Consider the following 25309-nt stretch of genomic DNA (forward strand, 5'->3'; position numbering starts at 1 on the left):
AAAAAAAAATTATGACATGTTAATAAAATTACAAACCCAAAATACACACTATATGACATATACAAACATTTATTTTTGGTTATCAATCCTTTGCCTTATTTTAATTAGACTTAAACACATAAAAACAAGAAACATACTATTTTTGCTTTTCACATACTTTATTTTTACAAGTATATTTCCCTTTTTTCATTTTTTATCCTATATATTGTTGTTAAATATAAAAAAAAAGCTGCACACACATTTTTTATAATAATTGTAGATCATTTGAAAATAATACTTTTCATTTTCTCCTACTTGTTTTGTAAAATCATTTTATTTTTTTTTAAGTTTTTTTATCATTTCTTTACTCATATAGTTCGTCCATTTTATATGAGTATTTTTTTTTTTTGGAAACATAAATAAGTTTATTCATTCTATATATTAAACATTTGTAAATAATTTATTTAATTAAATTACTTTTTTTAAAACAAAAAATATTATTTTTAAAAAACAAATAAGTTTGAGAAATACAGTTTTCACCTCAAAACCTCTCAATGACCGAACTCTCTAATATACTCTACAAAAAAGAAAACATAAAATCTAAAAAATGGGTAAGAAAAATAAAAAAATTAAAAAATATATTCAAATAAAATGAAATAAAATATTGTAGCAAAAAATAAATGAATAAGAAGGGGGATGTATAGCATATATTGATAAGTTACTTACACTATTATGTATATATGTGTACAAACTATAGGCATATATATATATATATATATAAATACTTAGCCGTTGTAACGATTTAAAAAAAATATATAATATATAAAAATGGAATAGAAAATTATATAAAGTTATAAAAATATATATTATGGTATAAAATGATAATATAAAACCATAAAAAATAATTAAAATTAAGAAAAGTTTGTTTTTGTTTTTTTGTGTTTGTTTTGTTATTTAATTTTTATAAATATATGCATTTTTTTTAAATACTGCTATGGTTTTATATATATATACCATTTTGTAAAGATTTATTATAGCATTAATCAGATTTGAAGAAGGAAAACGAAAAAGAGAAACATGTATATATGATCCTATTAATACATATGCTACTGCTTTCTTTTGTTTTCTATTCCCAATGAATATATAAAATGGACTATAAAGAAAACAGTGAGAAGGCAAATATAAAGGATGTAGATTTTTATGTTACTATAAAGCTACGCTTTTGTATTTGCCTTAAAGATAATAATGATATAATTATTGGGAAAAAAATATATGATGAGAAAAAAAAATTAATAAAAAAAATAATATATTTAAAAAAGTTTACATTGAAAAAAAAAAGAAATGGAAACTTACGAGTGGAAAATACCCAACTAAAAAATACTGATAATAATACTGTAGAAAAAAAAGAAGAACAAATAGAAAACCAAAAACTAGAAAAAAAAATTGATTCAATCTCATCATGTACTATACAAACAAATAAAAATCAAAATCTTACTGATAAAAAAGACGAGAATAAACATAATAATTCTATATCTAATTACACAAATATAAATTATAAAGAATGGTGGAAGGAAAAAAACCAAAATAATTTTTTTATAACTTGTTATTTAATTATAGACAATGAATTTTTTTCTCACCCAGTTACTCTCGAATGTGATGAGATTAAAATAAAAGGTGAAGCTGATGAAACCCAAATTAAAAAAAAAAAAAACACAGAAATTGATATAAACGTTGAAAAAAAAAAAGAAGAATATCGTGACCCAATTGATATGTTTATAGAAAGAAAAAAAAATAAAATCATAAATAAAATATTTATATTAAATAAAAGAATATCTTTTCCAGTGAAATATCGGCAATTAAACACAAATAGTTATTTATTATTTATTTTTCAAAATAAAAATAATACGGATGTAAGTTATTATTCATTTTGTAGATTGTTTACTCAAAATGGTGTTTTAAAGCAGGGCCTTCAAATAAGGCATATGTATTACACAGGAAGTAATGACAAAAACAATCATAATATAACAGCTAGTAAAACTGCTCATCGTGTTACTAGACATGTTGCTGAAGCATTGAGGAGGAATATTATTTATATCAAAAATGGCTCGAAAAATAAATCAAAGCAAAGCCTTTTTCGTTTTTTAAAAAACAATTATGCATATAATGATTTATTAAATGTTTGTAATTTAAAAAAAAAAAATATAAAAAAGGAAAAATGCATATCTAGTAAGAGCGACACAAAAAATAGAATAATAGCGCACACCAAATTTTCTATTGACAAATTTATAATAAAAAAAAAAAAATATAAAGTTAGTCTTATAAAGTCAAATAATAAACTCAGACCATATACAAAAAAGGTGTTACATATTCATAATACGATTCATCAGGTTAGCCAAAAAGGAAAGGACGAAGAAATAAACTCGTTAGGAGGTAATATACATGATAACTGCCAAGAAACCCCAAATGGTGAAAACTCTATGAGCAGCTTGAACAGCTTTAACGTGGGCTTGCTTAGAGAGGGAAAGTATTGTAATTATACTCCTTCACATAAACAAAAAAACTTTTACTTAAATTTATTAAAATATAAACATATGGATCATTTTATAAATTCCCTAAAAAGGAATATCATAAAAAATTATAAAACCTTTGAGAAAAAAAAATTAATATATAAGAAAGAGGTAGAAAATGGAAAAATAGACAAAAGCAATCATCGAATAAAAGAAATAGGATATATAAAATATGAAGTTAATCAGAATAAAAAGTGTAAAGTTTTCACAAGTTTAAATGAGATCAATAAAAAAAAGGATGAACAATTTTCAAATAATATGACAGATATATATTGGATAAAAAATAAAAATTTATTAAAATGGAAAAATGGATATAGTTATATAAAAAAATATAGCTACTTATACGATTTACATAATGGTAGATCACCAAATGTTGAAAGTAGAAATACATTTAAATTACTTAAAGATATAATAAATATATATAAAAAGTTTAAAATTTTTAAAGAAAAAAAAATAAAAGGCTACTTAATATTTAATTGTGTAAGTTTTAATAAAGCTAAAATATGCTATAATGAAAAGAAAAAAAAGTTAATTGGATTTCATGAAAATATTTTTAATGATATAGGAAATAAAGAAATTGAATATTCAAATTATTATCATAACACTGGTTCAAATTATGATTGGTTTTTTAATTCTTTTGATTATGTTGGAGATGCTAGTAGTGCTAATAATGCTAGTGATTTAAGTTTTAATAAATTTGCCAAATCAGTTGCAAAAAGGCAAAAAAAAAGTAGAGATCAAAATTTATTTCTTCCCAATTATTTATATGATGATAGAAAAGTAAGTGAAGTAAAGGAAAACGATGCAAACTATTTAAATAACCAGTCTAAGATGGTAAAAAATAAAAAGGATTCTGAAAAAAAAAAAAATATTTTATGTAAGAGAAATACAGTGGATGTAATTCGAGACTTTAATAAACGTCATAGATATACAGAAAAAAAAATGAATGATATATTTGATCATATTAGTAAATATACAAATAGAATTAGTAAAAATATAAACCTAAGTAATATAAATAGATATGATGATTATCCATTTAATTTTTTTTCAAAAGAGAAATATGAAGATAAAAATATATCTATTAGTACACCACCTATAGATGAGATCAAAATATTAAATTATGTTTTAAGTACCCCTTTACCTAAAATAAATGATGAAGGAAAACAATGTTTATGGAAATTTCGTTTATTTTTAGTAAACCGTAAAGAAACATTGGGAAAATTTATTAAATCTGTAAATTGGAAAAATAAAAATGAAGAAAAAGAAGCAATAAGTTTGTTAAGAAAATGGTCAAAACCATCTCTAGAAAATTGCTTAGAATTATTTCATTTATATATGCGTTATAATGTTATAAAAAAATATATTATAGATATAATTAAAAATGCAAAAAAAGAACAATTAAAATTATATTTATTTCAAATTGTACAACGATTAAGAACATTTAATTATCAACGTATCGATGATTTATTCATTGATATATTAATACATAAATGCGTGAAATCTAAAAAGTTGTCTATCTATTTATATTGGTTTCTTCTTAGTGAAACACAAGATAAACATAATGGAAAATTATATTTACATGTTCATAGATTATTTATAAATAAGCTAGTTAAATCCAATTCAAAAAAAAAAAAAAAAATTTTAGAAATTCTAAAAAATCAAAATAGATTTCGTAATCAGTTACTTTACCTAACAATAATAGCTAAAAATAAAAGTGATCATATTCAAAATAAAACAAAAAAAATTAGAAAAAATCTATTTTATTATAGACAATGTTTTGGCTATATAAATGTCAAAAATTTTATAAAAAATAATATATTTATTACTGATCAAAATGTTTACAATTTTTCTCATACTTTCGAAATTCAAAAAAACAATGACAATTTTTCTTCTAACCCTATAGATACTACCGTTTTAAATAAATCCACAACTGAAGGAGGGTCACTTCAAAATGGCTCTACAAGTTTGCTATCAACTTTTACGCCGTCTAATGCATCTCTTGTCAATCAACATGAAGAATATCACTCTTTAAAAAGGAATCAGAATATTAAAGCGATGCCAGACGACCTTTGCAACTCTATATATTACCTAAGCCCAGAACTCAGTATCCATTTTAATGCGGATGAAGATAAATATGCATTTCAATATGAAAGAAAGTGTAATATGTCTGATGAATATATTAATAGTAATGCTATAAGTAATGTTAGTCATAATCGAAATCATGACAACAATTTTGATAATGAAAGTAGTGGATATGTAATAAATTATATTGATGATTCTAAAGTAGTGAAAATTGAAAAAAATAGGGATAGTTCTTTTTTTTCCAATTTTTTACAAAATAATGACAGTTTTGGATTTTTCCTTAATTATAGTGATGATGATAAAAGTTTTGAAAATTTAGATGATTCAATAAATATAGTTCAAGAACAAAAGATTAAAAAAGTAACTACTCCTTTAATTTTGCCAATAGATCCAAATACTGAATTATTAACTTTTTTACCTGAACATTCATATGTTTTACGATCATCATTATATCCTATTGTTATAGCTTGTTTGGTTAGAAAAAAAATAAAATTATTTCATTCAGATTATCATAATTTAATTATTAATAAACAAAAATATTTAAAAAAAAATATAAAAAAAAAAAAAAAAAATTATTCCTTATATCATTTTTATGATTCAAAATTTATTAAAGCATTATATAATTCATTTGATAAAGCAAAAGATTTTCAATATTATTATAAAAACATAAAATGTGAAAATAATGTTATTTTTTATAAAAAACAAAAAATTGAACGAATAAGTCCTTCACAAAATAGTGAGCTTCTTAAAGATGGAAAGAAACAAAATACAAAAGTAAGAACCGATATTTTAAAGGAAATGAAAATAAAAATATCAAATGGTAAGGGACAATATAATAATGATGATTCATTAGCAGATATTAATGAAAACTATGGAGAATATGATTATACCTTCAATCCTGACTTTTCCCATTTTGAAAATAAAAAAATAGACACTGATTCGATAGTTACACCTACTTCAAACTCATTGATGAAAAAGAAAAGTGACATAAATAATTTGGAAAAACCAGACTCGAAATTATGTAAAAAAGAAAATGATCCCTCAAATGATAAAGTAGAAAATGGACTAACACAAAAAGACAAACAAAATAGTATTAATAAAAAACGTGTAAAAAAATATAATGAAATATATGAACTAACTATTAAAAAATATATATATAAAGCAGGAGATGATTTAAGACAAGATCATTTAGTAATACAAGTTATATATATAATTGATAATATTTGGAAAAAGTATGGATTAAATTTAAAATTAACATTATATAGAGTTTTAGCTTTATCGACTAATGATGGATTTATTGAATTTGTAGATTATGCTGAATCAATTTCTTCTATAAAAAAAAATTATAATGGTGAGATTAGACAATATTTTATTCATCATAGTAAAGAAAGAAATACACCCTTAGGATTTGATAGAGAAATCTTAGAGAATTTTATTTCAAGTTGTGCTGGTTATAGTGTTATTACTTACATATTAGGAATAGGAGACCGACATTTAGATAATCTAATGGTATCTAATGATGGCCGTTTTTTTCATATTGATTTTGGATATATATTTGGTGAAGATCCTAAACCATTTTCACCTCCTATGAAATTATGTAAAGAAATGATTGAAGCAATGGGTGGGGCTCAAAGTGTAGGATATGAACAATTTTTAAAAAAATGTTGTTTAGCATATAAATATTTAAGATACCATTCAACATTAATTATAAGCTTATTAGATTCTATGTGTGAATCGGGTTTAAAGGATATGAAAACGGCACCAGAATTATGTGTTTTAAAAGTTCAAGAAAAATTTAGATTAGATTTAAATGATGAAGCTGCAGAAATTCAATTTTTGGAAGTTATTAATGCATCTGTTAAGACACTTTTCCCAATAGTTGTAGATAAGCTTCATGAATGGGCCCTAAACTGGAAGTGATATATTTTACAAAAAAAAAATTATTCCACTATCCCTTTATCAGCATGTGCATGCTTTCAATGATAATCTTGGGGGATAAAACATTATATTTATGCCATATATATATATGTTATTCTTTATTTCGATATTATTTTATCTCTACCCTTTTTTTGTACTGCATTTACAATGGTCACATTCTGTGCCATCGTTGCACAAAATATCATTTTCAATATTTTCCTTTTTTCACATTTTTGTTGATATTTACATTTTTTAAATTCATTTTTCTACACTAAGTAATATATAAGAAAATGAATAAACAAATATGAAAACTGCATCAGATTCTTATTATATATATATGTACATATTTTTGTCTACGAATAATCATTAACTCTAATTTAATAAAAATATTTTTTATTTTGTATATAATTATACCTCTCGAAATAAATTATCATTTAAAAAAAAGAAAAGAAATTTTTATAAGTAATAGTTATATGCGATAACCTATAACATATCTTTCTGCTATCCATACAAAGGTTTTAATGATAAGACCAACAAATACTAGCCTTTAAAATGTAATTTAATTTAATTTAATCTAATCATTTTTTTTTGTTTATATAGTCAAGAAATAAAGTAATCCTATAATTTTTGCTTATAATGATATATCCCACAAAAAATATATAATTGTATTTTTGCATAATTTGGGATAAGATAAAAATATGGCTCATTTTGTTGGCATTTTCAGGTTGGTACAAACATTATAGAAAAAGCTACAAACAGTTGCACACACATTAGTTAAGCAAAAAATACATGTACATATATATAAAATAGCCAAAAATGTAGTGAGTTTTTAAAAATATTATGAACAAAACAGAAATTAAAGGAAACAAAAAAAAAAAAATTTTATGAAATAGTATTACATGTTAAGGTGAAATAATATAGAAAATTATATACACACACATATTGGGCATATTTGTAGAATAAAAAAAATATGAACAGGCAAGGGAAAAAATGTCTTATATATATATGCATACATATAAATAGCCCTTTTAATGTTATTTTAAAAATACAAATATAAATTATGCATAATTATGCACACAAGTTTAAAGAATGAAATTTCTAGCCCTCTTAATAAGTAAATATTTAAGTCTACAATTATTATATTCTCAAAAAACATATTTGCATGTTGTATAATTAAAGCTGCCTATTTCATTTATTTGATATATGTATATTGTTTTTTTTCATATATATAAATATCAATGAAAATATAAAGCTCAAAATTATTCATTTATTAAATAAAGATAAATATTTTCTCTTTTTTATTCATGAGATTAAAGAAATTTATAAGTCTAAATTTTTAAATGATAATTTTGTTAAAAATTTTGGTGCTTTTTTTTTTAGTTAACCGTTATTTTATTTAAAAAAAAAAATAAAATAATAATTATACTAATACATTGAAAAAAAAAACAGCGATTTCTATATATAGATAAATTAAAAGCAAATAAATTGCTCTACATTATTAAAGAAATTAAAAAAAATTATATTAACAATTAACAAATTGAATAAGCTTTATTTTAAGAATTAAAAATAAAACTTAATAGTGATTACAAATGTATTATATTTACACATTTTTAATTTGTTTTATACGATTGAATTTGTATTCACAACACTTTTTTTTGTTCTAACCTTGTCATATTTCTTTCGTTTCTTTACTTTTCTTTTTTACTCATATTTGTTTTTGTTTTTGCATACGTACCAATTATTCATCTGTCTATAATATAGTTTGTCTTTTACACGCTTAACAATTTTGAAAAAAGAAATCGAGTTTTGTTATATTTTAAAAGAACAATTAAAGATAATTTTGTAGATCTATATTCAAAAATTTGAATAAAAAACAAAGATCAAATTATACAAATATTTATACAAACTTATATAAGACATAGAAAGGGCCGAAAGAAGGAAGCATATAACATTTTTGTATTTTGAAAAAATAAAAAAAAACGAGATAAACCATAAAAATAACCTTCAATAAAAATATTATACTACCAACATGAACTCTTTAAAGTAAAAAAATGACAATACAAATATATTAAAAATATTTTTTATCATTTTCTAGAATGCTTTATTTTTATTTTTTTTATTTAGAAAAAAAAAGCAAAATATTCTTTGGGGAAAAAAATGGAGAAATGTAAAAACAAACATATTGATAATTAATATATGTATATACACATTTCACATAAAATATGGATACTAAATATTTTACATATCAAATATTATTATTATGGAAATTATTTTTTAAATATATATATATATTTCAAATGTTTGCCCCTTTATAGCTAATGCAACAAAAAGCGATAAAAGATGAAATGAACAAGCAACTGAAAGTGTCTCTAGAAAAACAGTAAGACCATCTTTTCAAAAAATTGCCAAATAAAAACATTATTTAATCATATAGATATACATCACCCTATTTTATACGCTTTAGAAAACAGGAAGAAGAGGAAAAAGAATGCACCTTTAAGCCACAAACATTATGGAATCAAAGTTTTAAAAAAACAATTTCATTTGTTGATGAATTTTTTGTTAAATTGAAGCCATATATTGAGCAACAACAAAGTATGTTTATGCATTGATACATAAATCCCCATATATTTTACTTTGTAATTATGTACACGATTGTTTGCTTGTCTATATCCATGTGTAAATATATTTATGAAAATATATGCATATACATGTAATACCATTTTTGTGCAGTGTATTTAAATCACCTAAAGGAACTCGAGGTTGATGATCAAATATTTGCCGAGAAAATTAAGGTAAAAAATAATTTTTTTTTTTTTTATAAATCCACTTTTTTTATTGCATATATTTGAGTAAATATGGATACCATTTTTAAACTTTGTAGGAGGAACTAAGATTGATGTTGTCAAAAGCAATCGATAAAGAAATAATGGAAACCATAATTGAAGGATATAAAGGTATTAGGACTAGAGGAATGAATAAAATGAAAAGAGAAAAATTAGATATACTATCAAAAATGATAAAACTTGAAAGGGAGTATAATTGTTTTATGGCTAAAGAAAATGTAGATAAAAAAGATTTAGAGGAATGTGGATTTGATTGTGATTTAGCAGCAAAGCTAAGAAATGATATACTTAAGGATTCATTATGTCCAAATTCTTTGAGAGATTTTGCAAAAATCAGACAAGAAATTAATAAAGTATTAGAAGAAGAATTACGAATAAGAGAAAATGAAAAAGAATTTGTAGAGGAAGATGCTCATTCTAATGAGCAAATATCTTCATATGTAGAAAAAAATGAAATATTATCTGATAACGAAGAATTAAATAATTCGGTAACAATTTCAAATAATGACATTGCTGGTCAGGTAGTGGAAAATCGAAATACCATTCATGATGATACAAACAACATAAATGGGCATAAACAAAATAATTACAATTTTATAAATGCAAATACTGAAATCGGAATAAATGACAAGCAAAATAACAATACGGTTTATATGACTGGTGAATATTTTTTAAATCGAAAAGAAGAAAAAATAATTAATAATTTGCAAACTGAATATATAAATGGGTATAATAACATTAACCGTTCAGAAAATGGACATAACAATATTAACCGTTCAGAAAATGGACACAACAATATTAACCGTTCAGAAAACGGGCATAACAATATTAACCGTTCAGAAAATGGACACAACAATATTAACCGTTCAGAAAACGGGCATAACAATATTAACCGTTCAGAAAATGAGCATGCGCAAATATATTATAAAAACAATGCACATAACATTCCATACCTATCCAACAATAATCTTATCAATAATGAAAGAAAAGAAATAAAACGGGAAAATGGAAATACCAATATTATGAACAGTTCAGGCAACATGAAGATTCAAAATAATGATTGGAATAAAAATTCGGGAATACATACAAAAAATGTTTATCTTAATGAAAATTATATGAACATGTTAAATATACAAAATGGGAATGAATATGTTTCCTCTTTGAAAAGAGATCCAAATTCAATGAATGTTTTTATAACAAAAAATAATGGTAGAAATAATAAAAGCCAAAATTACCTAAACGGTGCAGGTAATAGTAACTTTGGACAAGCCAATGAACTAAAATATGGAAATAAATATTCAGGATATACAAATGAAAAAGAAAAATATGTAAAAACAAATAGTAACACAAATCAGTTGCAAAAAAATAAATTTATGAATAAAAATTATAATCCAGTCTCATTCAATTTTAATCAATATACAAATAATACCCAAAATAAAAATATGATAAAAAATAAACAAATATATATACCCCAAAATATAAATAAAGAAAATGATATATTTATAAATGATAGTAAATTAAAATATCCAAATAGTCTTAATAATAATAATGTGTATGCTCAAGAAAATGCACAATTTAAAAATACACGATATATAGACAAAAATCTGTATAGTATTAAAAATATTAACAAGTTTTACGATTTTTATAATGAAAAGGTTACTAACATTAAAGGAGTCAGTACAAACATTCCAACCTCTGATAAAATAATGTATGGTCTAGATACATATTATACAAATATGAATCCAAAAAATAAAGTAATGCTGCCCAATTTGAGTGAAAATACTAGTTTACCAGGTAATGGATATTTCAGAACAAATGAAGGGAATATTAAAAAACAAACAATATTTCCAAACTTTCATTACAAAAATAATTAAAAATTTATTTAAAAAAAAAAGAAAAGAAATATAAAAGACATTTTAAATCTCTTTGAAAAATGGGATCGCAAAAAATGCTTAACCTTCTAACTATTATACAAAATATTCTTCGAATAATTTTTCATTAATCTATATCAGTTATTTATTTATTTCCATTTTTTTTTTCGAGACTTAAATATTTGTATGTTGTTTCTTTAAAAGATTCTCTTTTTCTATTCCCAATTTTGTTCTTTATTTTGTAACAAATATTTTTGTGTAACTTTTATAATATTTTTAATTTTTTTTTTGTATAGATGGTACATTTCACCATATAAAGTTATACCAATTATTTTCACACGCATATGCTATAGACATACTTATTTGTTTTGATACTTGCTCATATCTAGTCATAGTAGTAACACTTTTGATATTCAAATAATTTAAATAAATGTATATATATATATTCAGTTTTTATAAACAAAATATGAAAAATGTTTGTCCTACCCCCTTATTGAAAACTCACCATAAAATGAGTTTTTTTTGTTTTGTTTGATCTGATCAAAGGGGATAGGATAATCTAAAATATTAAAATTGTTTACTTTAAATATTTTCTTTTTTTTTATTATTATTAATAATGGTACATGTAAATAACAAATATAAACATATATAACATAAAGTAGAAAAAAAAATAAATATGGATCGATTCCCCAAATTATATTCTCTAAATTAAAAAAAGCTTCATTTTTTATTAAAAATTCATTCCATAAATGTAAAAAGCACACAAATATTAAATCCATAGCAAAATATCGAAAAAAAATTATCAAATAGATATTAAACCATTTCATATATTTTGCATTTTTTTTGAATTCAAGTTGGATATGCTTTGATTTGTCAATATTCCCAACAATTAGTAGGTAGCTCTTTGTCTGCATAGAAAAAAAAAATACACACACATATATAGACACATGAAAAATAAGTTCAAACAATATCTTATTTCTCAAGTAGATAAAATTTGATACATGAAAAGGTTGTCTATTTTATAATGATGTGTAGGTTTGCTTTTTTTTTTTTTTTCATTTTTTGGCTTATCACAATTTCTTTGAGACCAAAGGGGGTATATCCTAGATTATGACATGATATACATTGGAGGGTGGAATATGTAAGTATAGAAAATAATGGAATAATAAATATATTAATAAATTGTCTGATAAAATATAATAAAACTCTATTTTGTAATTTTAAAAGGATTTCAAAATACATAAATGTAAATTCATTTAAAAAGATTAGTATCATATTTAAAGCTAATGGAAATAATCCAATTTTTTTGGCTGTTTTTTTTATCCCTCGTATCCAAAAAAAATTAAAATTAATATAAAATAAAATTAATAAAATAATAATATGAGATAATTGTGTTATACATATATCTAAATAATTTATATTTATAGATCTATAAATATAATATAAACAAAATATAAATATCCATCCTAGTGTAATCATTTTTTGTTTAGTCTTCCCCCTAAAATGAAATATATCGTTTAAAGACAAAAATAAAATGTCTATCCTTTTCGATGCTGATATAAGCATAAAGGTTAAATAAATAAATGCAAATACTATACTCAAAAATAAAGTAAATTTATTATAATAATTATGAGCCACTGGTACAAGGATATAATAAAAATTTCTCTTTATCAGCTTAAGTAAAAAATAATAATTATTCTCAATATTTTTTAAGTTCTTCCCAATTATTACTGAAAATGTTATAAATATTAGTATATCAAATAGGAAACAACACATTACAATCAGGTATGTGCAGTATATTATATCGATTCCGAGTCTGAAGAAAGGGAAGACAATCGTTTTGTATACTGTTTTGTACACTGTTTTATACATTTATTACTTTTTTATACTTTTTCATACTTTTTTTGGCTACCTAAGTCCCTTGGATGTGTAAAAGTAAATCCCGGAATGAAAAGACATGCTAACAATACAATGGATCATACATGAAATCCATACATCATGATTTGACAAAATGTTGAATATTTTTGAAATATTTAAATCTACTGACAATAACTCAAGAAGGGAAAAATCACGTAAAGAAATAATATCGATTGTAAAAATAAAAATTATTAAAAATGTAAATAATTTTATTAATTTATTAGACGATTTATATTTTGAAAAACTGTTATATAAAAATAAAAAAAGGAATGAATATAATACAACATTCCCTCCAAAATTTGTTGTCTTTGGTTCTGTATATTTTCTTAATAAGGTATCATACATTTTCATACTCTGTAAAGGTAAATCAGTGGATATTAGCAATTCCTATTTTTTTTTTTTTTGGCTAGCCATTTTCTATATATACATGAGTCATAAATAAAAGATACATAATCTATTTGAAAAAAAAAAGTAGAGACTTACCAACTTCATTGTGTTTATTTCACATTTTCCATCAGCGATATTATAAGAACAAATATTTCTACCGATGTTGCAAATGTTTTGATTTCCATTAAATTTGGAACATATTTTATTATTAAGATTTTTATATACCCATGGATTTTTATCAATAAAATAGTAAGAAAAATAATGCAAATGTAAACATATAGAATCTATGCATTTTATTATAGACAATATATATGATATAATTAAAGAAATAGCTATTGGCAAATGACAAGTATTTATAGAATTAAAAAAAGAAATACAACCATCTAAAACAAATCTACCTCCATTTATTTCTTGTAATAAAAATGGAGCAGAAAAAAACATATAAGTAATAAATAATGGAAATATAATAGCTATTGTTTTATATTTTATAAATAAATATAAAGATGAACTTAATGTTGTTATAGAATATACTACACAATATAAAACAAATGTATTTACATCATAGTTATGGAATTCATTTACTTTTTTATATATCCATGGTAGCATATATAAATTACAATATTTTAAATATTTCATATTTTCAAAGACACTTGCCATTTCAATTATATCATTATATGATATACCAATAGATACAAGATAATACAAAAAATTATCATTATCATATTTCTTTTTTTTTTTTCTTTCATTTATTTTGTACATTTGGATATCTTTTATTTCTTCTACATTTTTATGATTTTGTTCAGAAAAATAAATTGAATAATCACATAAATCATATAAATTTGTATAACCCTCATATTTTATATTATAACTTTTTAATAACTTTAACAACTTTAATCTCTCTTTTTCTTTTGCGTCTTTTACTTCAATACATTTATTATATTTGTTTAGTTTTAATGTTTCCAATCTATCTTGTTTTTTTTTGTGAAATAATTCTGAATGTTCATAAGCTTTTAAAAATAGTATAGATCGAATTTTTCGTACATCACTTTTATTATGCCTAATTAAATTTATTATATTTTCCTTTGTAATTATTCCCAATCTTTTACTTTTATTTTTTTTTATTATTGAACTTTTTGTTCTTCCTATACTTCGAAATCCTAATGTATGTTTGTTTCGAAATATTTTCGAATAGTTATTATGATACTGACCAATTTTATGTAAGTCCCTTTTTTTATTGTTTGTAATTTTATTATCTTTTAATTTTGAAAATGGTATTTCTTTATATAGGGTTTCCATTTTTTTGCACACTTAAAAAATTTATTATTCATTTATTCTAACAAAATATATCCTTGTCTGTACATGAACAAATCTCGATGTGTGATATTGCTACTTGATCAAACAGGCATTTCATCAAAACTAAAATATTTCTACAATTTTTAGAAAAATAAACAAATATATTATAACAACTCAATAGTTTTATTTTATATTCCCCATTAAAATTTCATCATTTGTTTATTCTCATAAAATATTGCATGTACATAAATAGCTTTTTTTTTTTTTTTTTTTTTTTACAGCTAGCTAAATTTTTCTTTGCACACTCTCATCCACATATATACATAAATTATTTTGAACAACAAAAAAGAATAATATAAATAGAAGAATGTATTGTCAAATATACAATATTTTTTTATGGTATTCTCTAGAATAATAACCACTATATGTATACATGCTTATTTGTAGAGTTGTGCATATATGTGATACATTTGCTTAGCTAGGCAAATGTCTAATCTATTTTATTCTCATATATTATTAAAACATGTTTGTATATATATATTTATTATAATTTTTAAATGAACAAATAGGAATATAAGCTTACAAAAATCCTTACATATATATATTTTATTTTTGTAGACAAGTTTATAATCAATGTGCATGTATATTTTGCTTTTATTATAATTCCATAATAATAAAATCCTTATATATTTCAAAAAAATAATAAAATAAATTCCTTTTGTGAAAAAATATAATTAAGTTGTTTTTATATCATCATATATGCCTAAATATTTATACAATCCTATTCGATCATTTTTTTGTTTATTTTTTTATGAAATAGCCAATATCCTTACAATTTAGACATAACTATATATTGCGTAGTATGAGCATAAGGGCTTGTGTGTGCAAAATTATGCTTTAAATTCGAAAAAAAGGAAAACAAAATGAAACAATATATATATATAGATATTTTAAAAAAGAATATATAATATATATATGCATACATACATTTCAATAACCCGTCTTTGACCAGTCTATTTTTTATTATTGAAAAAAAATTGTGTAACTATAAGCCCCGTTTAATCCTTCGCAAAATGTTTGCTTTATTACATATACGACAATTGCTTCTCATTATGTATTTTTAATTTTTTTTGTGTTTAATAAAATATGCACAGTCATGAACATATTTATTTTTAGAATAACATTTATACTTATTAATTTTTTTATTAATTTGGATATATATTTAGAAATATTACTCAAATGTTTTAGTTTTTTAAATCTTACTGCCTATTATATTATTCATTTTTTATTGACTACTTAAGTATGTACGCATATATATACACCGCCATAAAACAAAAATAAATCTTATTAACGTAGCAAAATATATAGAGGGATAGGTGTATATATGGATAATGCTCTTTTGTTTTTGTTTTTTTATTACTGAGTTGTGTAATATCTATAACAACAAAAAATATAAATTATATTTATTAATTTTTTTATTATTTTTTTTCTATATAAAAAATATAAAGTTAAAATTATTCAATGAATGTTTTTTTTTTTTTAAGAAAGACATAGTCATAATTAAAATTTAAACAAATATTTACTGAGGCATTTTATTATTCTAACTGTATATATACATGTGTGTATTTATATTAGTAAAATTTCCTGACCTGTCTTTAATTGATTTTTTTTTATACCTATATAGATCAAGTTATAAAAAATAAGAGATCAATTTTTTTTTTTTTTTTTGCATTTATTATTTCAATATATTGCTTATGATACATTTTGTGATACAACAATTGCATATGCATAATATACTCAGGACAATTAAAAAAATACTACAATAATAAGTTGAAAATGAGGTATATATATTTTTTTTTTTCTTAACACTGCTTATCATTTTAATGAATATACAATAAGGTAAAAAAAATATTATATGCACATATACATAATAACATATGCTCAATAGATATGTATATATACAGAGCATATTCCTAAACTTTCTATATGCTAATATTTTAATTATAATAGGAAATTATATTAAAATTTTATTCACCATAAAAAAAATATAATTTCATAAAACATATAATGATATAACCTTATGAAATATTACACTATTCTTTCAATAGTTAATTCGTCAAAATAGCTAACTGTAAAAACAACATAATTTGTATGTACATTTATAGATTGGTAAATAAATATTATCCTTATTAATATATAAAAATATAAAAGTGCACACATACATATGTCTATATAAGTATAAACAAAAGAACGGGTGAACGCTCTAGTATCCATTATTTATTTTATTATTTTATTTCACACTTAAAGAAATATGGATACCGAACCAAGTTCGAGTCTAAATGACAAAAAGCCAAGCCCATCGAATTTATTTACTGAAAAATCAGATTTAGAAATACAGAAAAACATTGAAATTGAAAATTCAAATGACCAAGTTTTAAGTGCAAATACAAACGACAATTTAAAGAATAGTTCAAATGATACAAATTGTGAAAATGAAAATATAAAAAAAAAAATTGGAACAACCTTAAATAAAATAGAAGAAACTTCCCCTTCCATACAAAATGAAAAGTAAAAAAAATAAATAAAATGTGCAACCTTTTATTCTTTCAAAATTGTGTTAAAAAATAAATCTAAAAAATTTATTGCCAATTTGTTCAGGAAAACCGATACCAAAACTGAAGAAAATCTGGAAGTAAATACTGACCAAATTGGATTAGTAAATAAAAATATAAATATATATGCATGTACATGTTTTCAAATGTAAATACACACATACAAATATATAGATATTCGAGCAAATGCAAAAATAACATCCCTTTTTTAATGCAGAATATTCAAAATGATGGCAATGAAAACATCATGTTATCCTCAGAAAAAAATAATGTTCAAAAATATGAGTAAACAACAAAAATTAATTTAACTAAGTAGTAACTTAAATTATGTGTAGCTTTTTACCTGAACAGTTCATATAATTTGATAATATTATATATATTTTTTTTTTTTTTAGGAGCAAGCTAAATCCAATCGCTCCAGAATTCAAACCCCAAAACTCTTTGTACATATATCAGAAAATTCAACAGTAAGCATTTGAACATAAGAAAAAAGTGCATTCTTTGCTAAAAAGAATGTAGACGAAAAAATGTAAAAAAAAATATGACATGTTCATGTGTGTGCATTTCTTTTAGGCATACAAAAAGGAATATCATATTGCTTATAAAATCTTTTGGATATAAGGGAATTAAGCTAGAAAAAATATCTGGAGAATATTGTAAAAAATATAATGCTGTTTTAAATTTAGGGCAAGCAGGATTTACCAATATTTATGATATCCTAAAAAGCTTAAATAATTGTTTAATATATGAATATGAAGAAAATGAAAAACAAAATGATAACGAAATAGAAAAAGAAAATGATAGTAAGACAGATATTCCAGTTGCAAAAAGTAATGAAGAAATAGAAAAAAATTTAATAGTAAAATATAAAACTCCCAAAATGAATGAAGATTGTAAATTTTTTGTAAAAATAATATTAGGAACTATTGCAGAATATACAAATTATAATCCTAAATTGACTAATGAAGAAACACCTTTAAATAATAATTTATCATTGAATAAATTACCACAAGAAATAAAAAAAATATTTGGACAAACATTTAATATAAAAGCTCTACAAATACGATGTGGTATTTATAAATTACAAACATTTTTAGAAGAAATACAAGAAATTGAAATATTTTCACTTTCAAACGATATAAAAATTAGGATAACTCCTGAAACATATTATTCAAAAATACCACAATTAAAAAATATTAAAAAATCAATGACTAGTAATGAATTAAAAATAAAATCTTTATACTCACGATTTAATAGTAAAAAATTATCAAACTATAATCAGTATATTGAAAATAAGACAAATATAAAATTGGATGATGAAAATAGTAATATAATAAAAAAAACAACTAGCCAAAATAATGATGAAAAAAATATACAAAATAAAATTGATAGTATTGAAATAATTAAGACTATAAATTCAAGAAATAATACTATTAACCCAAAAAATGATTTTATTCATGATATAAATGCCCCTTTATATAATTCAAAATCGTGTGAAAATAATTGGAAAAATATATTTATTGGACAAAATAATAATCCGATTTTTGAAAATCATGATCTTAATTATATGAGCAAAACAAACAGTATTGATAAATGTGACCCAAAATTTTCTGTAGACTTTTCTCGTTTCAAAAATACTCATGATCCAATTATATATCACAATGGATTAGTAAATAGCCATCCTACCTATTTTACTCAATTTAACAAAGATAATGAAAATAAAAATTTGTTGCCTAGAATATTGCCAAAAACACATTTGCACATTCTTCTATTTCAACTTATCGTTATTTTGTCAGCAAGACAAAAAATTGAATGGACTGAGATAAACAAAATCAAGGAACAAATACTAAGAACAGGTAATACCATTTTGTGTGTGCAAAAAAAAAAAAAAAAAAAAAAAAAAAAAATTATGGCTAGCTATTTAATTGCACACACACCAACTTCATTTTCAACACTCTATCGAATTATTTACATTTATATTCTTAGGGAATGAAACTAATGAGACTGAAGAAAGTCCAAACCAAAACGAAACGGATACAAAGAGCACTGTAGAAGAGCCTGAATCTTATAAAAAAGAAAAAACAAATATCTTAGATATTCTGAACAATTCAGGTACTACTGTTTCGTCAGATTATTTAAATGGAAGTTATAAAACACAAGACACTTCAAATATGTATAAACATGAAGTATTATCAAGCGATATGAATACAAAAAATTCTCATTTTTTTAATTCTAATGAATTAGATGATATTGAAAATGAATTAATAGGTGTTTTTGTTTCTTCAATAAAAAGTGAATGGAATAAAACATACGCTGATCAATATCCACTTAGTTTTTATTTAAATTATTATAAAACAAAAAAATTAAAAAAATTATTAGAAGAAATACCAAATTTAATTATTGCAGGATATGGTAGAACTATGCAAGTTATTACTCTCGATGCAGCACAAGAATATTATGATAATTTTTTTTCAGATGATCAAAGTCATTTTAAGGCAATTGCAAAATCTAAGTTTACTTCGTTAAGCAGTGCAATATATTTCAAGGATGCAACATACAAGGTATGTCACACAAGGTTCCCGTCTTTACAACAGTTTATCATATTACACTTGTAAATGTTATGAAGTATATACATAGTATTATCTCTACATACGTTATAACTATACTTTTTTTTACACCCATGTTTGAATTACTTTTCTTTCTATAGGAAATAGCTGAAGAGTGCATAAATGGGAATACTTCAAATGTTTTGAAAATTTTAGAAATAAATTATATGAAACTATTAAATTCAAACAAAAATATAAATAATTATAACTTTATACATGATGAAAATATTGGACGAAAGTTTTCAAAATCTATGGATAATCTTGTAGAGGATTATGATTTAAATGAAAATAGAGAAAAATATTATGGATATAAAAATTATAATAAAAAAAAAAATCTAGAAATATTAAGATATCATTTACATAAATTATTATATAACTTAGTAATACATGTGTGTAAAAAACAAAATTCATTATTTTTAAAATATAAAGAAAATGGAATTATATTGAATGAAGAAGAAATAAATAAACAATTATGTGCACCAGTATCTTATCAAACTGATTTAACATATGATGATTTTATAATGCCTAAACAAAATTTTATACAAAAATATAATATAGCTAAAAATATGCATATCTTATCACAGTATGGTATATATGGAATTAAACTTATCCATTTACCAAATGAATGGTTTAATTTATATAAATGTGAATTACGACCTTTAATGAAAATATGTAATTATTTTCAAATTGGAAAAATGATATCAACTATGTCTAACCTTCTTGTTGTTGATGAAGGGTTTGATACAAAATATATTCCAAACATAAATCTTGATTTAGAGGTATACTATTTTTTTAATATGTTTTCATAATATATTTCTTTTTTTCACATGTAGACAATCTTACATAATACATTTTCTTTTTTAAGGTTGGAAGTTTTAATGACTTATCCTTTTGGGATTCCGTTAAGATGCCTTCTGAAAGTATGTCTAAAAAATGAAAAATCTGGAAATCCTAATTTCACCTCATGAATGTTCATTTTTATTGTTTAATGCAAATTTTGTTATCATATTTTTTTTTTTTTCAAAATTAACAGATGGTTTACAAAATAAAATATATTTCCCTGATTCACATAAAGGGAATATAAATAATCCAACAAGTAAAAGTCCAGCTTATGAAAGCATTATGGGAATTCTTTTTCCAAATTCAATCCCTCAAAGATCAAATAAATTTCAAAGAAATAATACTACTCATATTAGACCATTCAAAAATTATGATTATAAAAAAAATAAATCATCATTTCCTGGTTCTTATAATTCATATAAATATAAAAATAGTATAAGTTTACATAATTTGTTTAGAAATTTATAATAAAAAATATATTATTTTTTTAGTTTTATTTTTATCATTTTTTCTACATACTTATAAGTGCATTACCCCACGTGATCACTTCCCCATTACACATAAATTGTTCAAACATGTAGACATGTATTTTATCTGTTTTTCAGTATTTTTTTCATTTTTTCATTTTTTCAAAATTTATCGTATTTTTTATGTAACATATCTTTAAAAATTGAGAGACTTTCAATATAAACATTCCACTTAGTGAAATAAAACTGGGTCATACAAACGTGAGGTTAGATTCCTGAAAAAAAACATGTGCAAAACCATAATTTAAAAGGAACCGCTTAAGTTTTCCGACAATTTGGCTGACACCCAAATCGATAATATTATTATACAATTTTAATAAACAAAATAAATTACAACTTTAAAACCTAGTCAACATTTTTAAAGTCATTTCACTCTTTGCAGTGACAAAACATACGCAAGCCTGCGCAAATATTTATTTTTCATCATTTTATAAATCAAAAATTTACAAAAAAATAAATAAATTCATCTATTAATGAATAAAATGTATATCTATATAGCCACATGTGAAAGTGTGTATATATATATGTACATATACAATACACAGAATAACACCTGCGGTAATAGGCACACATACACACATAATATAAGAATATAAAAATAGCAAAAGTAGTAAACGTAATAAACGGGGCAATGAATAAAGAAAAGCTGAACATAAATCAAATTGATAAAATGAACAGTTTAAAACAAGTTATATATATATATATATATTAAGCTTGAGAATCGATAACCTCCTGCTTTGAAGAATATTTACGTGAATATTGAGGTTTAGATTTGAAACTTGAACTTCTTGCATTTATATCACGTTCACTTCCTATTCGACTTTCATCAATAGAAATATCTTCATGACTGGTATGATTTGAAAAGCTAACCATTCTACTTGTTCCTTTATGTGTACTATATTGATTAGAACTACTATTTATACTTTCTTTATCATCATAATCTTGAGAACCTTGATAGCTTTTACTATCATTTGAGCTAAATGAACTTTCATCATCATCTTCATTTTCTCCTGATGATAAAAATGGTTTAGAGGCTTGGGTACCTTGTCTACTTTTTGCATAATTCGATTTTTCCATTTTTCTTTTTCTTTCATCTTCAGAAATCATATAATCAGAAACATTTAATAATACATCAAAAGCACCTAAAGATCTTCCAATAATTACACAAATAATAGCCAAATATCCCATAAAAGATGGTTTATTATATCCTAAACCAATCATAAATACTAATGCTATCGAAATAATTTCTAAAAATCTCCATGGGCCTTGTCCTGTTCTTCTAACTAATCTATTTGATACAACATTTTTAACAAAAGGTAATGCTCCAACTGTTACTAAACATCCCCATACTTGCCATGTATATAAAGAAGTTATATTGTATGGCATATGTCCTAATACTTTCCATTCACCAGATAATAAAATTAATACGGGTAATATTAAAACTCCTAACATATGCTGATTATTATGTAATGTATTTCCTTTTCCTTCAACTAAATGCATAATCTTTTGCATAAAACCGGCTCTAAATATTGCTGAAAATAATGCATATAATAAGGCCCATATAATTACGCCTTTTCCTGATGTTTGAGAATCAAAACATCCAAATACAAATGCTGACAATAAAAATGCTATGGATTTCCATCTTAGGGGCATATATTCTTCTCCGCATCCAACAAAACGAATTATGTGATGAAAGACAACAGTAAAACTTACAAGTACTGGATATGATGATATGCAAGGGGTTTTAAATAACAAATAATTTGACAATACAAGCATTAAACAATAAAAAATTGATGGCACAAATAAAACTTTTAGCATATTTTCATTTATCTCAACTTTTGGAAAATATGCAAATTTTGGAAATTCTTTACCCATTTCACCACACACATAGGCAACTAATAAACCTTGTGCTAATTGCCACCATGTAACAAATATAGGAAAAGGTATAACATCCAAAAATAACCGATACATAACAAACACGTTACATAATGTCAAACCAACAAATAATAACTCGGAAGTTATTAATTCCGGATCTTTAAAATATCTTTCGATATCAGTCCACTCTGGCAAATTTAACTTTTCCATTTTATTCTATTTATCGTATTAATTTTTACTACTAAATTAAATAAATCTGTCTATGCATACATGTATATATGTGTGTACGCAAAGGCGTAAAATGTGTGCGTGCGTGTGTATATTTATTATATATATATTTTTTTATAATATTTATGTAATTATTTTCCTATTAAAACATTTAATTGTCAAAGTCTATAAAAAAAAAAATATAAAAAAAAATTCAATGTATTATTTATAACACACGTTTCTAGATATTATCTCTTAAATATATGCGAATTTTTTTTTTTTTCAGAAATGCGTATATTGTTCATACAACTAATTTAATAATATTGCGTTCCGTTTTTTTTTTTTTTATTCTTTGTTAATAATATTTCTAAACACAAACTATATTTTTAATTAAATTTGGCTACATAATCATTTTTTTTTTATTATTAGTGTGTGTAAGTAGTAAATTATGCATACACAAACAAAATGCATACAATGTGTACATATACATAAATAATATATGATTTGTTAATAATATTTGTTAATAATATCTGTTAATAATATTAATTGTTAATAAATACTGCACATTTTTTATTAACATTTTAAAATGTGTAACTAAAATGTATTTATGTTATACTCAAATTGGAAATTATTTACTAAATATATTTATTATACAAGTGTAATGGAAAATAATAATCATAAATATTATGCATATGCAATATTATTTTTTTCATGCATATATATTTTTTTATTTTGTGCTAGAATTTACATTTGAACACTTTAATTTTAGAAAAGATAAAATACATATATTTTTTCCTATTTTATATTTTTTTACCTACATAATAACATAGAATTATTTTAACACTTTAATCTAAATTTGCATATTCCTCTAAATTATGTTATTTTTTTTTATGCTAATTATTATTAACCGTGAGAATATTTTCCAGTCTTTGTCTGGCTGTTTTTTTTTTTTTTTTATTTTATTGCATGCTCATAATATTTCAATCTACAATTTAAAATATATGTATGTTTTTTTTTTTGGACGAATTGTGTGTAACTTTGGGATTGCACTTTTTCTGTTTTTTAAATAAGACAATTTTTTTTTCGTTCTTTTTCCTTTGCTGTTTTAAATATAGACAATGATTTAAAACAAAACAAATTTTATATTATAGAATATGTGATGAAAAGCTATATGAAAATAAAAACTAAGTTGAAATAGTAAGGCAATACTAGCGCACGCATACACACGCCTTATATGCCTATGCATGTCGTCGCTAATCTGTCAATTGTTCAGTAAACCCCCCGAACTTCCACCAAATAATAATAATGAAAAGAATAATAAAACTCCTGTCTAATTTTAATAGTGTAAAATGAATGCTATCTTTCTATAAAAAAATTGCCTTACTATTTTATATGAATTGAAATCTTTGAAATAAAAAAAGTATACTTATAGACCGCTAAAATATATGTTTCCACGCGCATATTAAAATGGTTATTTCTTTTTGGAAAAAGGAAACCGAAGCAAAAGATTTTAACATAATATGACTAATATATTTATCTAAATGGTATAGTAATAAAAACAGATTTACATCTTTAGATTCTTATAAATATCATACACTATATATATAATACGATAATAAGGCAAAATTTATCATGAAAAATAACACTGAAAAATTTTATGTTAATAAAAATATGGTTCATGCTTTAAGGCTATAATGATTGTACTTATGCATATATGTTATAGTACCTCTTAATCCTTTTATATCTACATGCTCAGTGCATGCTGGTGCTGATTATTTCCACC

At 22.7% G+C, this 25309-nt stretch overlaps 5 protein-coding genes across 5 annotated transcripts; 3 read left to right on the forward strand and 2 right to left on the reverse strand.

Annotated features, from left to right (window-relative positions):
* Positions 1–1127: 1127 nt before the first annotated feature.
* On the forward strand, positions 1128–6548 carry PVVCY_1101580 (phosphatidylinositol 3-kinase, putative; the record flags this gene model as incomplete). The annotated part of the gene is made up of 1 exon (XM_037634529.1): positions 1128–6548. The coding sequence occupies one exon, from the start codon at positions 1128–1130 to the stop codon at positions 6546–6548; it is 5421 nt and encodes a 1806-aa protein (XP_037490621.1).
* Positions 6549–8574: 2026 nt separating this feature from the next.
* PVVCY_1101590 (conserved Plasmodium protein, unknown function) lies at positions 8575–11265 on the forward strand (the record flags this gene model as incomplete). The annotated part of the gene is made up of 6 exons (XM_008626215.2): positions 8575–8588; positions 8670–8712; positions 8861–8925; positions 9010–9140; positions 9279–9340; positions 9430–11265. 6 exons carry the CDS (start codon positions 8575–8577, stop codon positions 11263–11265), a joined length of 2151 nt encoding a protein of 716 aa, XP_008624437.2.
* Positions 11266–12961: 1696 nt separating this feature from the next.
* Positions 12962–14862, reverse strand: PVVCY_1101600 (amino acid transporter, putative; the record flags this gene model as incomplete). The annotated part of the gene is made up of 3 exons (XM_037634530.1): positions 12962–12992; positions 13175–13533; positions 13663–14862. 3 exons carry the CDS (start codon positions 14860–14862, stop codon positions 12962–12964), a joined length of 1590 nt encoding a protein of 529 aa, XP_037490622.1.
* Positions 14863–17170: 2308 nt separating this feature from the next.
* Positions 17171–21385, forward strand: PVVCY_1101610 (conserved Plasmodium protein, unknown function; the record flags this gene model as incomplete). The annotated part of the gene is made up of 9 exons (XM_008626213.1): positions 17171–17427; positions 17518–17575; positions 17689–17756; positions 17867–17938; positions 18045–19327; positions 19458–20032; positions 20179–20856; positions 20943–20997; positions 21111–21385. The coding sequence occupies 9 exons, from the start codon at positions 17171–17173 to the stop codon at positions 21383–21385; spliced, it is 3321 nt and encodes a 1106-aa protein (XP_008624435.1).
* Positions 21386–22152: 767 nt separating this feature from the next.
* On the reverse strand, positions 22153–23415 carry PVVCY_1101620 (glideosome-associated protein 40, putative; the record flags this gene model as incomplete). The annotated part of the gene is made up of 1 exon (XM_008626212.2): positions 22153–23415. The coding sequence occupies one exon, from the start codon at positions 23413–23415 to the stop codon at positions 22153–22155; it is 1263 nt and encodes a 420-aa protein (XP_008624434.2).
* Between the last annotated feature and the right edge of the window lie 1894 nt (positions 23416–25309).

Source organism: Plasmodium vinckei (assembly GCF_900681995.1).
Source record: "Plasmodium vinckei vinckei genome assembly, chromosome: PVVCY_11".
In the NCBI taxonomy this organism is placed as follows: Eukaryota; Apicomplexa; class Aconoidasida; order Haemosporida; family Plasmodiidae; genus Plasmodium; species Plasmodium vinckei.